Here is a 16,288-nt window from a genome sequence, read left to right on the forward strand (position 1 = left end):
AAAAAAAATGGGTGGAAGGGTGTTTTTTCGTGGACAAGAGGGAGGGGGTGAAGGTCAAAAATATACTAAAAAAATTGTTTGTCGAATATCATCATATGACACATGTTTTCAAGGCATTTTTTGATGCTGAATCTAATGACATAAAAATAAAGTCAATACGATTGCTCTAAGAAAAGTTATTGCCGATTAAAAACAAGGGTGCTTGTTTTTTGACTTCAACAAGTAAAATATAGCCGAAACCCATGTGAAAAACATGGTACACTGATAAAATTCGGGATAAAGGTTTAAGATAAAGCAGGGACAAAGGATTCATAAAGTTTTTAAAAATAATAACGAAGAAAAAAAAAATAACAAAAATAACAAAAATTATTTAAATTATTTCTATTTTAAGTGGAGCGATTGAATATAATTCAATTTTAAAGTTCAAGTGACCTCAACTCCAAATTTATAAAGCGTTTCGCCCAGGTACGACAGTGGGCTCATCAGTTAGATCTGTCGTACCCTTACTAAGACGCCTTATTTTGGTCGATGTTTACCGACACTATATAAAACTCACAGCATGAATATACTGTGAATTCTAATATTCTAAAGGAATTTGTTTAAATTCAGACCTTAGAAAATGTATGCCCGTGGTCAGGGTGATGTAATAACGAAGAAAAAAAAAAAAATAACAAAAATAACAAAAATTATTTAAATTATTTCTATTTTAAGTGGAGCGATTGAATATAATTCAATTTTAAAGTTCAAGTGACCTCAACTCCAAATTTATAAAGCGTTTCGCCCAGGTACTTAGTAAGGGTACGACAGATCTAACTGATGAGCCCACTGTCGTACCTGGGCGAAACGCTTTATAAATTTGGAGTTGAGGTCACTTGAACTTTAAAATTGAGTTTTTAAAAATATTTTTGGTGAAAGGATGTTTTTTTGGTGGGTTGAGTTGTGTGTGAGAAAGGTATCATAACAGCTGACTTATATTTTATTAATTTTTAAAACTTGGTGAAAATGTTTTATTTGGTATAAGAATTGAGAATCTATATGGGGTACAAGATTATCTTGAGTGAAAGGGTGTTTTTTTTTAAGATATGATAAAATTCGGTATAAGTACCTAAAAAACTGGGAAAAAATTGTTACACCAATGAAATTTGGTACAAATGTTTGATTTATAACAGAAACCAAGAATCTAAGTAGTCTATAAAAATACTTTAGGTTAAAGGGTTTTTTTTTGGGGAAATAGGGAAAATCGGCGATAAGTCCGATAAAATCAATGCTATAAAAGTAACCTTTACGAAATTTAGTAAAATTATTGTCTTTTCCATGGGAATTACGAATAAAGTAAAACATACATTTTTTTTGGTGTAGAGAAAATATGGGTATATTTGAAAAAGTGTGTAATACTAGAGGTTCCCTATTGAAATTTAGCAATTATGTTACTTTTAAGACAAGAAACAAGAATCTACAGTGTCTATAAAAATATCATGGTTAAAAGGGTGTTTTTTGAGTAAAACAAAAATGATGAGTCATCCTAATGAAATTTGGTGCTAAAAGTGGCAACCCTATTCATCATTTAAATTTCAGCTTCTCATCTTATGAGTTAAGTTACTCTACGATCACCGCTTGAATTGCATAAAAATATTTGCTTAGTAACCTGGTTTTCACTTACCAATTGCTTGAGCTAACGTAATATAACACCTATCTGTAAGAGGTGTAATTGCTAATCTTTCAGTAACCCCTAAATACTCATTTTGATAAATAAAGTCCACATCTGTTATCGCCACAATAATATCATCATTTTCTTCATTATAATAAAATCTTGCTTGTTTTTGCCATTCAAAATCCGAAGCAGTTCTAATACGCATTGTGCAAAGATCATCAAAAATATCTCTAAACACGAAAAAAGAAATTGTTAGAAATGTTTTAACTTAAGTTTACTTCATAATAAATTACCTTTGATGAACATGAATAGTAACCATAGTTTCAAATCTAATTCGATCTAATTTCGTTAAATCTTTAACCGTCAAATCAATAAAATGATTGAGCAAATTAAGAAATCGAGTATTTGTTCTCTTCATGATTGTCTTATCTGTTCGGCATTTCCTCAAAGCAAATTCAGCTTCTTTTGTCCATAGTAACTGAACGCCCAATAATCCAGCTTGACCACAAAAACTGGGAAACTCTTCAGCAAAATTAAACTCTGGATCACGCAGACTTAAAGCCATCCCTGCTAATACAGTCCGCATTGAGTCTTGCATTTCTTTAAGAAGCTTCCCAAGCCACAATTCAACACCTCCTGAGCACTGTACAGCATTTTCTAACATAACCTATAAAATCATAATGTAGAAACAATAGATTTTACGAGAAATCTAGAGAACCTTCTCGCCATTGGATGAATTCAGGGCAATTATAACGTCAATTGTTTTATCTTGAAAGTCTACAAAAGCAACAGCATCAAAAATGCTTAACAAATGTTGCTGAATTGTAGTCGGATCAGAAGCTTGACCAAGGATTTCAAGTAGAACAGGATCCGAAACGAAGAAGAATCGTGGAAAGACAAGTCTTTTCGACTCGAGATATCCTGGAAACAAAGTTAAAATTTGCGGAAATTCTGGAAAAATCTTTAAAGAAATTTGTACCTGTTAACGATTTTTGGCAGGTTTCGAGTTGTTCCAATAGAAAAGACAACATTGTTGCCAAACTTTCGTCTCCAGTACAACATTCTACTGCATTAGGTATTTCTCGAACTCTGTACATAATTTTAACATAATTCTTGTCAATATTTGTAAATCTCTTGGCTTCCAATGGCAATTGCTTAGAAATATCGCCTCCAACAAATACAGCTTCCAAATAAATCCAAAGATTTTGTACAATTAACCATTTTTCCAAAATCTCTCCAGTATTGAATAATTTCGTCAACCACAAAGTTATATCTTTCTTGAATGGAGCATTATATCGATTTGAAGCAAGTGAATTCATAACCATTAAACTATCTTCTAAGGAGGCGATTATTTCCAGAGTTTCTCCACCCTTCAAGACTAATTCACCTCGATTCTTAAATGAAGCTAATTGAATATTAACTGAAGACCAATCGGTTATGACTTGTTTGAGCTTGGCTTCAATATCTAATTCTTTGCTAGCACCAACACAAATGTCTTCAACATCTTCTTTGTGTCGAAGTATTGGAGCTTCTAAGAGTTTACCCAGAGTAAACTTCGGACTTGTTACATCATAGTCAGTATTGAGGAGCTTATTAAGACGAACCCAATGACGATCTTTCATGGCTTTGTTTGTCATAAGTTCGAGAAGTGGACAAGTTTCATTGAAGTCATCGATTTTTGTTTTAAGATCGATAAAAGCTGGCCACGTTTGCATTCCTTTCGGTAACTTGCGACATCTTTAATTCAAACAAAATAAATATAGGTAATCGATAATCACTGATAAGGTTTTAATTTCTTCGTCTTAGAAAAAAGTGCGCATACGCCCGAGTGACTATAATACCTATAATTTTTAAAAAAAATGTTAACAATCTGCAATATATATTTCATGGAAGTGATATCCTTGCATTGATAAATATTATTACGTTATGCTTGTGTAGCTTAAACTAGAAATTAGCAGATAATATACAATGGTCTGATAAGCCTAGAGCCTATAACATCGGGACACATGCATAAAAAATATTAAATACTTGCACTAGAGAATTAATTAGTATAAACATGAATTTTTTACATTCGTACGAAATTATACCTAAAACTAGACAATGTAAGACAACAACAAAAAAAAGGAATTTATTATACAGTAAATTTTTTGTTTCTTTTTTTTTTGTATCGAGCCTACAATTTGGTAATTGGGTTTTGAATTATCAAAATTGGTTCACTCAGACTTCCTTTTTGGAAGTCGGTAAATAAAATGAAAAATTACTAGAAAAAGCACTAGGTATACCTATGGGTCAAAATCTTGGAGGTGGAAAATTTGATGTCCAGGCTTTTTTTTCATCAAAATAACATTTATTTAAAGTTTTTTTTTCTCATTTACCAATTAAAATAGTAGGCACGCATCTAAGAATATATTTTTCTTTCAGTTAGAAAAGTTTCCATTTCTTTTTTATTGCATCTAATATACCCAAAAAAAGCGTTCCCGGACATGTCCATAACGCAAAAACTGAAAATCAAACCGTCATTCCGGGAACGCTTGTTTTAGGGTATGATTAGATTGAAATTTAATTTTTTTGGTGATATTATGATCAAAAATCGAGGCCACTACAATATAATCTCAAAAATATTTCGTTTTACTTTGTGACATAAAAAATAAAAATAAATTAAGGTCAGAACGTCATTTCCGGGAACGCTCTTAGAATCTAAAATATTAATGTAGCCTTACACTCATAATTTGGCATTTTTTGGGTATTTTTACTCAATATCCTATCTAAGTGTGGCTGTAATGTCGTTTTTGATTAGCTCTCCGGAAGCCTCCGGAATCATTCAGAAGCCTTCTGAAAGTGTTTTATTCGCACGAGTTTGACAGCTAGAACGCTTCTGAGAAGAGAACTTCTCTTCTCGATTTCAAATCAGAATTCACTCACATGTCAAAAGAATTTATTGTTTTCTGAAATTTAAATTAATTACAAATGAAAAATTGATACAATAATGGATAAATTACCATTTTCTTCCAACATTAGTTTATAATTTTCCGAACTCTAACGCAATGACTTTCATTTGCAAGAAAAAAAATAATAAAATTAAAAATATTTGACATTTGAAATTAAACAGAAATAAAATAAAAACAGAATTGAGTGGAAGCGATTTGACCTGTTCCATTCGATTTCAGAATGAGTGAATCCTTGAGTGAAACCAATCGAAAACGACATAATTTACAATTTTATCAAAAAAGTTACAAAAAAAAAACAAAACAAAAAAAATTACTCATGGCCTAAGTGTTTCGGACGTGCATAAAAGCATTTTGTTGTATAAATCGGTCTCTGCCCCTAGAAATAAAGTTATATTTGGTTTATTTAAGACATACTACCTTAAAATAATAACATATCATTCACATTGATACTATTTCTAGACCCCTAAAGTCGTTTTGAAGAGATCACCACCATTTTGAGGAACGTTTTTCTAGTAATAATTTTTGGGTTTTTTTTTTGTGCTCTGCCCGTTCATGAGCAGACAAATTATGGCTAAAGTGAACATTTGAGCATGAAATTTGTATCATAAAACAAAGTTCATTTTTAAAGAATTCGGTCATCGAAATTTCCCACCTCCATGATTTTGACCCGTATGCATATAAATCTAATAAAGGAATCTGATGATCAGATATGCATATCCGATCATCAATCCGTGAAACAGCTGTATAACATGGTGGTAGCACCTTCAAGTTGTTGTTTTTGTAGGCATATTCTAAAAATACTGCATTAACAATGCAGTTTAAAAAAATAATGATTGATTTTTGCTTCCATTGTTTAATTGTTGCCTTTAACTGGCTGAATACAATGGTGTAACTGTGGCTGTAGCTTGTAGTACTGTCAAAATTTTACTGAGGGAAACAACAACAAAAGTTGGCGGCAGCTGAGCAAACAGTTGAGAATTCTTCAACTTGCGCTACAAGCTACAGCCACAGCTACACCATTGTATTCAGGGGGTAAATGACGAAATGAACATGCGTACAAAATGAAAATGCGTATTTTTAGTACAAATTGTGGCAAAATATTTCCATACAAACTTCCATAAAACTTTCCAGACGTTTTGGTGTAAGCCACGGAAGATCTACATATATTGTGGGAATAATTTTGTATAGCTATGCTATAATCCTTATTGAAAAATGCACTAAATTTAGGATAAATCTACTAGCAATTTGATACTTTATTTTGAAGGTTGCAAAATTTTTATGTTAAAAATAATGTTCTGAAGTATTTTTGAAAAATTTTAATTTGATTAAAAGTTATAAACAAATGAAAATTGTGTACATTTTCTTGTTAAAATGACTGTATCTCAGTAATAAAAAAATAGAAATTAATGAAATTAGGTACACATATTACCAATTGTACACACAACAATTTACAAAAAAAAAAAAAAAAATCAAAAAAAAAACAACAAATTATTTATAAATAATGTATTTTTTTTTTATAAACAATTGCATTTTTCACTAACTTCTGGAGTAAGCTTTTATTATCTGAAAGAAAATTTTAGTGCAAATCATAAGAAAAAAAGTTATGGACGTTTAAACGCAAAATATAATTTTTTTACAATAGTACGATTAAAGCTTGTTACATCGATTACAAAACAGTATTTAAAAATTCCTTAACACCTCAAAAACTAGAACTTAGGGCCAAAAAACAGTTTTTTAGACATGAAAGTCTACAAAAAATCTAGCTTTTTCAAATTTTCACCAATTTAAGATTTTTTGACTGTTTTAGAAAGAATACATTTAAACGTTTTCAATAATGTATAAAACATATTGTTTGGTTGCATCAAAAAAATAAACTCTGAAATAATATTTATTTCCAAACCAAACGAAGTATTTTTTAGTTTTGCTTTGTTTGGTGATATCAAAATTAACTTACAAGTTTGCATGATATTGAAGTGGAATATACTAACCTTACTTGGAAGTCCTGAAGTTCATTAGTGATCTTCTCAATATCAACCTCACTCCATGGCATTTCATAATAATCCCCAATTGTTTTCAATACCACAATATACAACGAATACAATCGATTCAAATAATTGAATTCCCTCTTTCGTTGATGCATTAGCGGATAATCAGTAATAGGAAGTCCAAACAATTTCTCTCCACTACCATACATTTCGAATTTTCGCCACAACTCATCGAATCTATTCTGAAAAATAAATACACGATCGCTAGCTTCTTTTGCTGAAATTCCATCAATCATTGGTCCTTTAGCTTCAAAGTCTTCGTTGAAGTTATTGAAATCTTTAACAAACTGCCCGATGCCTTCTTCAAGTTCTTTCATAAGTGGTTGTTCCATGGCAGCGATACGTGCTGAAATTTTCTTTGACTAAAAATAAAGGAAATCCAATAAAGAAAATATCTGTTAATTGTATTGATGTTAGTTTTCGAACATTATCCATCATATTATTAAAAGCTAGTTGAAGACTGTCAACTTTATCATAATCCTCTTGAGGTATAGAAATTTTGTAGGTTGAGAAAAGAAGATACGTGTCAGTAATTAAACCCAAATCCATATCCATTCTAAAAAAAAAAATACAAGTTTAAAAAAGTGAGCAAACTTTTGAAAATGTTATTATAACTTTATAGAGTTATCACGAATTTTCTCCAAACAATTCATAGCCATTCGGACATCATCAAGATCTTTAATAGGTTTACTTAGAATAAATTCCATTTCATTGATGAAATCAACCATTTCATTAAGTTGCTTTTTATATTGAGCACTTAAAAGTTGACCCAAAATGGTTTTCCAATTTCTTGACTCTTCGACAAGCTTTTCAATAACTCGATCTAAAAAGATAACAATATTCCCATTTGAAATGTTTTAGTTGTTAAAAAGTCCTTCTTACGCATTCTTATTTCAATAGCTCCAACAACTGCTAAAGGATTTAAATTTTCCAAACTGGATGTAATGTTGTCATATTCCACAAATTTGTCTCGAATGTCCACAGTCAATGGATTTGTTTGGACAAAAGATTGAATTATTTCATATCGGTTCTCGGCCCATAAATATTTGTGTTTTTCAAAAACTTTCTAGAAACCCAAATTAAAATTACAGAATTTATTTCAAAGAAGATTCGTGTTAGAATTCTTACAATGAGTAGTTCTTCAATATCCTGTTTGTAAATGTACAATCCAGTTGCCAAGTTTTGAACTGCTCGAATTATGTCTTTATGTTCAACAATATATTTGAAAAATGTCCTTTCATGACGATTCTCATCTACAAAGAAATGTATTATTTTGGTGTAGATAAAAGTCTACTTATGTAAGTGTTGCTCTAGATAAACCTTAAGAGTTTTTGGTATCAGAAGAGACGTGTCTTTTGTATCAGTTTTTTTGGTAAATTATAATTTTTTAATAAATTATAATTATATATATTATCTCTCATATACTCTATCAAGCATACAACATCAAGGAGCACACTTTAAACAATTATTGTAACTAGATCTTAAATAAAAATCTGGCAAACTTGTAGGTACATGACATTTTTGTTCATTATTTCTTTCTTCATAAGAATAAACTTATAAAAGACCAGCGGACCCGGCGAACGTTTTCCCCGCCTCAGAGCAAATAAGGAGGAAATTAGGATAATAAAGATGCAATAGTCGGAATAAGTATTTTGACAAAACGAAAAATACCCTAAGCTCTTGTGCCATAAGTTCAGAATTTTTTTAAATGGTGCTTTTTGCTTGTTTTTAGACAGAATGCACATGATGGACATGGTAATTGGGTGATCTGATAACATAAAATGTTTTTTTTTTTTTTTTTTTTTTTGTGGATGGATATTTATTTGGATGCATAAGATCCGAAATTCTTGTAGTGCCTAGTGGGCTTACTCCAAAACAAAATGCATTAACACTGCAGTTTTTGTAAGTATCATGTACCTATCCTTCTACAGGTGCTAACCTACCTCTCCACCAATTTTCAACTAAATCGGTTCAACCGTTCTTCAGTTATAAAAAAATCTAAAATATAATAAAAATAATTCCAAAAAATAATAACAATTTGTTTGGAGTATTCAAAATAGATTTTTGCCGAACCTTAGACCTACCTGATATGCACACAAAATTTCATAACAATCGTTCCAAAAAAAATTGTTGACCCACCTTAAAGGTGTTGTAGGTAAGGCAAATACATTTATAATAAACTTAGCTTTTTTTAATTTATTTGCCCTTTTTTGGTTTATTTTTTTTTTCTTTTCAATGATGTTTGCTTCAATTTATTGATTTATTAATCATTCGGAAATTTAAAAAAAATTATGTGAAATATTTTATTTGAGAGTCTCATAATTTTCAAAGGCGAATCATAAAAATAAAAAAAAAATTATTGGACCACCCTAACATTGTGTGTGAAAATAGATTTTGGCCGAATCTTAGACCTACCTGATACTGATATGCACACAAAATGTAAAAGAATTGTTCAAAAAAAAAATATTTTTGTTGGACCACCCTAACTATTAAGGCTAGGCGTATGGTATGACCTTTTAAACTTTCCCTGGAATTCCACCAACAATTCAAGACCAAAATTAGGAAAATCTGTCAAGCCGTTCTCGAGTTTAAGCGAGACTAACGAACAGCATTTCATTTTTATATACAGGGTGTCCCAAAAGTAATGGATCAAACGAAATATGCTGATTGACCTACTTAAGGGCTCTCAGAATTTCGTAACTTATTCATTCCAAATCCTTACGGTTTTTGATTTAATGCAATTCTTGTGAAATTTCGAAAAACCTTGCTTTGCAACAGTATTTTGTTTCCTGTGCCCATTATTGATTTTTGTTTTTTTTTTTTTTAATTCTTTTACAAAAACATTGACAAAATTAGGAACAATTAATTAATCAAAATAATTTTTATTCCATACGCCATTTCGCTGTAATTTAACCAACAGTTTCAAGTTTCATAAAAAATCAATTTCTAACTTTTATTTGAGAGTAACACCGCTACAAAAATTTGTATGGCGTGAGAATGGTTTATTGTTTTAAAAAGTTACCCTGTTATTGTAGTTTTCAAAAAAGTATAAAAGTAAAAAATATTACGATTTGAATTCAACAAAACAGGGTTTTCCAGAACAAAAAACAAACAAAAATAAACACATTTTCTCGAACTGTTATTTGTTTATTTTTCTTTGAACAAAAGCCTCTATTTTTGTTTGTACTTTTGCAGCAAACGACAAAGCCTTGAAGATTATCATTGTCATGAAAAATTGCACCTGTACTCGGTCTCAGCGGAATATTGTAAATTCCTCTCATTCTTGTCAAACTAATTTCAAGGGCACAGCGAATAGGAATCGTTAAGAGTTGTAATAAGTAACTAGGCTTTGCCCCTTCATGAAGCCGTAATACCAAAAAAATGTATGATTTATAAATTGGAACTACATTTATTTTATTTTTTTTTTTCTTTCAATTCGGCTACCACTCCTTGTTTAGGTTTTTGTAATAACGAAAGGATATTTCGAAAATATTTTTATGTTTTTGTATAAAGATATCTCCTCAAATCCTCCAAAATCTAGAAATCCATCATGTTGAACATCCTGACCCTCGATTTTAATTTTTCCAAAACGTCAATACATTTTCGCATCCGGTTTTCTGTTTTTTGTTTAATAATAAATAAGAGCATTGAAATTTGGAAACTTGATTACATACAATTTTGAAAAAAAATTAGTTCAGGTTAGTTAGTTAGTTTTTTTTTTAAATTTTGATTTTGAAATCTATTCCATAAAACAGCTTTATTTAAAAACATGATAGATACAAGACGAGGTTTTTGGCTTTACAAATAGAGGTATAGCACGTTATTTTAGGTATATTCGTTGATTTTAAAATTTTAAATAGAACCCCCTACGATTTTTTTCTTGTCTCAACCTATAAGTTTTACATGTTTTAACTACAAGTTTTAAATTAAACAAACATAAACAGTTAATAGGTCTTCAACTTTTATAACCATAATTTTTTCATTAAAGTTTAAAAAAAAGTTATGGCCAATTTAAGAAAAATGTAATCATAGCATTTTACGAAACTCATTATAATTTCTAAATGGTAGGTTTAAGAGAAAAGAGTTACTTAACATATTTTGTGGGAAAATTTTTCTCTAACATCAAAACTAGGCCAATTACAAGAGGCATTCGTAAAACGGTTCAAATTAAAATGGTCCCCAAAGTTTTACCGACATTTTTGTGGAAAACAGGGGGTTTCGTTTCTGTACTTATGTTCTTTCATATTTTGAGTTCGAATTGCAGTTGCGAATTATTTCTCAGCAAAAGTCTAACTATCTGTATACCATCACTAGACGTTTCATTCATAGAAATCTACTTACCAACTGTAACTCTTCGAAGTTTTCTTTCAAACGTTTTCGCCTGACGTCCCCAATTCGTAACGAAGTAATTAATTTCGGTGCAAATTTGAATAGCTGCATGAAAATTCGTCTGCATTACTTCAATATTTGGTTCAATAAAGCAATTCTTTTCAAAGTCTATGCCCATATTCGTGTAGAGAATAGGTTTTTGATTACCAGTTCTCCAATTTGACCTTAAGAAATAAACAAATATCGATTTGTATCCCTTCCAATGCTTACATCCATAAAACAATGCGACTTACTTCAAAATGGAATACTTAACAAAATCCAAAGAACGTTTTGAACACTGCACCAAAGCTAAAATCATTTTCATATTATAGTACGAAAATAAATCCATACAATCGTTGCGCAAATGACTCAGTTCATATCTTAAATTTTCATAATTTCGAAATTGCAAGCCCCTCAAGACATCATCAGGAACAATATAGATCACTCGATAGATCTTATTAAACTGTATCCAATCGTATTTATCAATTGGCATTGCACCTTCGGTACGCCAATTATTGTCGTTGATTTTCTCGGGTGGTAGTTGATAGACTCTTCGATTTTTCGAGTCATATGGTGGAAAGTCCAGAAGATCAACAAACATATTTATAATATCAATAACAGCTCTTTCCATACACACTGATTTTCGTTCTAATGTTTTTTCTGCAAAGAATAATTTCATTGGATAGGAACAAGTAAACAAGATAAGAATGGTTTTTACCAAGCTCTTGACGAAGTTTGTTACTTTCTTCCAAATATTTATCTGTGGAAACTGGTTCAGTTGGTACATAAACGTATCTTATTTTTGAAAGACTATCCATTTCTTTGGTAACTCGAATGTCTTCAATGTTCATTATAGAATCATAGAATGTTACAACTTCATCAACTTTCTGTACAAAAAAAAAATAGAAATATTATTGATTTCAAAAATATACACATTTTATAATCTTATATAAGAAAGCTATCACATAGTCTTGTGTGGTTTGGCCGAGCCCGTCTACCATTTCGGTCTTTTGATCGGAAATGGCGTTCGTAAAACACTGCAAACCCAAAGCTGGTTCGTAATAAACTCTCTTAAAAGGGTTATTATGCTATACAATCTATGATGTATTTGTTGTGGAATTTTATGATTGTATTGTAATAATACATTATATAAACATGCACCATTCACCATGCGAGTCATAATATAACAATGAGTTAGGATTAGGAAGTACCAATCTGGTGAAGAAGAAGAACTAGGTTCCAGAATTGGAATACCACGTTCTAAAATTATTGACGTCTGCTTTCTCAGAACTCAGACTGTAGTTTATAGTGACGTCTGCTATCTCAGGCTGTAATCTATAATTAGACGTTCTTTACAAATATAAATTCTAAACCGGGGGCCGATTTACGGCACACGATTATGAACATACGTTATCGTTTAAACTATTGCTGTCTCTATTTAATCAGTACAAAAAAAAAAGACATAAAACGTCAAAACGTTAACGAATGACCGTTATCGTATGCCGTAATTCGGTCACGGAAATTGATTTATTTTTTTTGATAGAAAACCGGAAGTTTTTCCAATCCAAATTTAAGAAACTTCGACACTTTTGATATTTTTTTAGATAGTTTTTAAATAAAGCTTATACAATTAAGGAACTATGTACCAAGTTTCAGAGTGGGATACAAAGTCGTTTAGAAAATATACACATTTTAGTTGGTGGACTTCGTGATTTTTTGTAGAAAATAACCGGATATAAGCAATTAGTTTTAAGTTTTGGGAATCTTAGACCGTTTTTATATTATATTTTCTTTAGTGTTAATGCTTCTTATACAATACGGATACAATATATCAAGTTTCAAGATGAGATCTCCACTCGTTTACAAGTCACATTTTTTTTTATTCAATGTAGTGCCGTAGACAAGCCGCAACAGCAACTTTTTCCTCTGCTGAGCTGGAATCTGAACTAAGAAAATTTTTATTTGTTTCCATTTTTGAAATATTACCGTTAGAAAATGCAAAAAAAAGTTTTGTTTTTATAACGGTAATATTTCAAAAACGGAGGAATATAATATTTTTTACTTCGGGTTGGAGTTCAACACCCTTAAAACCTTCAGAAAAGAATTGAAATATCGGTAGATCATGCAAAAAATTATTTCTGAAACTTATTTGCAGAAAAGATGGTCTGCATCTCAAATTGAAAATTGGTTGGTGCGTTGTGTTTTTTTATTTGAACTTAATTGTTAAGTTGTACTCTCTAATAATATTAGATGGCACCTGTTAATAGAAGAAAAATTCAGAAAATGAAGAAAAATTGTGGTAACCAAAAGACCGAAAGGATATGTTTTCCCACTATTTTCATTCATAAACATATGATAAAAAGTAGCCTCTACCAACTATTACCTTACGAGTATTTATTAAGCTTCTTATATCTTTCAAAAAAATTTGCGAAAAATAAAAATCAGTTCTGAGAGGACACAAACAATATGGAAAAATTACCTAATAAATAAAGTAGGATGTTTTAATAAAAACATTTTTGTTTCCCGTATTTATGAAATATTCTCAAAAATGTTTTACCATTTTGAAAAGAGAATTGAGCACACTAACTTTTAAGGTAGCTTGCCAAAATATCAAGGCATTTTTTGTACACTACGACTCATTGAATTTGGGTCATGTAAAATGTTTGAGTAGGTACTCAGTTGGACAAAAAGTCATATTTTCTTCAAAACTTATGCAGCTGAATTAAAATTTTTGAATGAATTTGTTAGGCTCCGTAGCAAAAGAAAAAATTGAGAAAATTTAAGATTTGTAATCACGGCACATGAAAGACCGTCATAGGGTGACCATTTTTTCGATTATTTTTTTTCGAAAGCCCAAAACTCACAAAATATGTATGTGTATGGCTAGGATTTTTTTTATTGTTTTTCTGATAACTATCACCAACTATCTTATCTAGCGTTTTCCTTTCCACGTTGACTTTTGTGACACCCTGTATAATTCGCTTTCGTGAGGAGCTGATAAATAAACCCAACAACTGTTAAAATGTGTAACTGGCAAAATCCTGGACTAAGAGATTGACAAACTGACTGAATTGCGAACAAAATTGAATTTTTAAACAAAACAACATAAACCCTTCTTTACAAAAACAAACAACACAAACCTTTTCAACTGCTTTCGCAAAAGCTTCAAAATTCTGCGAAAGCCAAGTGATTTCCGATAGTCCCGGATTCAGTTGTATCAATATATCTCTCAATCTAAACCTCATAAAATTGATGTAAACCGGACTAATATCCTTCCGTAAGTCATCAAATTTCTTGATTGCATTTTGTAACACATCACATGGATTGAATATACGATCCTTGCAATATGTTACAACACTTGCAATATTTGGCACCTCTGTAAAGATTATGATAAATTTCAAATAAATAAAATGTAACCTTAGTTAAGACCATACCCAAATTTAATTTGGCCATTGCTTCACATTCTTTGACAAGTCGAAAAATTGATTCATGTAAGTTAACTCGATACCTTGCATTGTTTTCTTGTCGTGTTAATACCGGAGCATTCAAATGACATCGAACTTCTTCGGCATATTCAAACCAGGCTTTGTGATGGGTCAATTCATAGTGAGAAATTATTCCAGCCATGTAATTGTAGTATTGTACAGTGCGTTGAGAATTTTTATGACAAATTACACAGGGTCTTTCTTTAAGAACCTTGTATAAATTTATTTTTTTAATCGTTCGTTATTAAATAAAATAAAAAAAAAACTTAAAACCTTTATAGTACAAAAATACCTTCATAGGTTCGTCAATTTTTTTGAAAATTGCTCGAATCCATTTGATTCCACCAGAAAATGGTGGAGCATTTCTGGGTATTGGTGGGTTTCCTCTTTCAAGATTATATCTATATTTAAAATTAAGGCAAACATTTACATTTTGTACAAAATAAATTATTTTATAAAAATTTGTATTTTTTCAAAGTGTTATTCATTTTTAGTGTTGCAAGCAATAAGGCAAAATATTTAAAATTTTCCTAACAGGGACCAATTTTCCTAACAGGATCGGAAGTGCAAGTTTATAAGATAAAAGAAAAATATTTACAAAATACATCGATTTTATTGCCTTAAGACCTTTACAGCTAGAACCCATGGATGTCAAAAACTATTACATAAAAATAGCATTATTTAAAAACAAGACGAGGTGGCTTTAAAAAAAGGTAGGTTTATCGTATATCATGTTATTGTAAGCGTAACCGTTGATTTTAAATAATTTTTTTTCAAAATTAAGTAAATTTTTAAAAAATTTGCCCCCCTCCCCTTTCTGGGGGTGAATCGACCCCATCCTCCAAAACGATTTTTTTTTGTTGTCTCTAAGCAACCTAATTTGTTTGAGGCCCAAATCCAACGGCGCATTGTAGCCGCCTTATGGCGCTGGTCACCCCTAAGTACGCAACCTATTCGATATAACTTTTTGGCACATTTATCGTGAAGACAGGGTGCTTCACGATAAATGTGCCAAAAAAAAATTCAAAAGTATATGCAAACGAATGCATAGTGGCTAAAACAGATGTGCGACACATCTGCAAGCATCGCTGCATGCAGCGCTGCATCTATAATACATGTGCATCACTTTTTAAATTATTGATGCCTATTTCTGTCAAAAAATAAAATGATGACCTTGATATTTATTATTATTTTTGTTTTGTTAGAAAACGATAAAAATGGATTATAAGCGATTAAAATGGAAGAAATAATTGAATTTATAAAACAAAACAAGATGGTTATGCTTTTTTTTTAATAAAAACAATTAGTTCTTCCATTTTAAGAAAATCAAAACGAACGTTATTTGAATTTTTGAATGATAGATTGTGTCAAACTGTCAACTGCCAATATCAGTAATGCCAAATTGCAAGTATTTTGTATTTTTGTTGAAACTTGGCATGGAATTTAGAAATAGAGACATGATGCAGCTCTGCGCTGCATGCAGATTTTTCTCCCATAAGAGCCCGTGTTATTTTATTTTGCTGCAGGGAAAAAACTGCACGTCTGTTTTGACCATAACTTGTTATACCTAAGTACATAGGTACCTACCCATATCGCAAGTAAAAATAACTATTAAATCTTTTTTTTATGAATGCGAGATAATCTTTTGGTGAAAACATAGTACGAATACTCTATAGTTATTTAAAATATTTATTTTGCATGCGATTCGCCCCACTGCTGCATTATTTTCAATAAATCTAAAAATTAAAAGAAGATTGAGTCACTGTACTCTGTATTTTTCTGCATGAAATA

At 30.7% G+C, this 16,288-nt stretch overlaps 1 protein-coding gene across 1 annotated transcript in view; it reads right to left on the bottom strand.

Moving 5' to 3' along the window:
* Positions 1–16,288, bottom strand: part of LOC129914289 (dynein axonemal heavy chain 8) — a 57,311-nt gene that overhangs the window by 17,690 nt on the left and 23,333 nt on the right. Inside the window, exons 5-19 of the mRNA XM_055993463.1 lie at positions 14,790–14,898; positions 14,447–14,708; positions 14,153–14,388; positions 11,731–11,899; positions 11,267–11,672; positions 10,986–11,197; positions 7,773–7,897; positions 7,527–7,710; positions 7,260–7,467; positions 7,071–7,200; positions 6,588–7,006; positions 2,631–3,388; positions 2,370–2,572; positions 1,945–2,318; positions 1,661–1,881 (exon numbers count right to left, since the gene is read on the bottom strand). Of these exons, the coding sequence (XP_055849438.1) occupies positions 1,661–1,881; positions 1,945–2,318; positions 2,370–2,572; positions 2,631–3,388; positions 6,588–7,006; positions 7,071–7,200; positions 7,260–7,467; positions 7,527–7,710; positions 7,773–7,897; positions 10,986–11,197; positions 11,267–11,672; positions 11,731–11,899; positions 14,153–14,388; positions 14,447–14,708; positions 14,790–14,898 (4,016 nt within the window). The remainder of the gene's footprint in view (positions 1–1,660; positions 1,882–1,944; positions 2,319–2,369; positions 2,573–2,630; positions 3,389–6,587; positions 7,007–7,070; positions 7,201–7,259; positions 7,468–7,526; positions 7,711–7,772; positions 7,898–10,985; positions 11,198–11,266; positions 11,673–11,730; positions 11,900–14,152; positions 14,389–14,446; positions 14,709–14,789; positions 14,899–16,288) is intronic.

The sequence above is a fragment of the Episyrphus balteatus genome, chromosome 1 (assembly GCF_945859705.1).
Source record: "Episyrphus balteatus chromosome 1, idEpiBalt1.1, whole genome shotgun sequence".
Lineage (NCBI taxonomy): Eukaryota > Metazoa > Arthropoda > Insecta > Diptera > Syrphidae > Episyrphus > Episyrphus balteatus.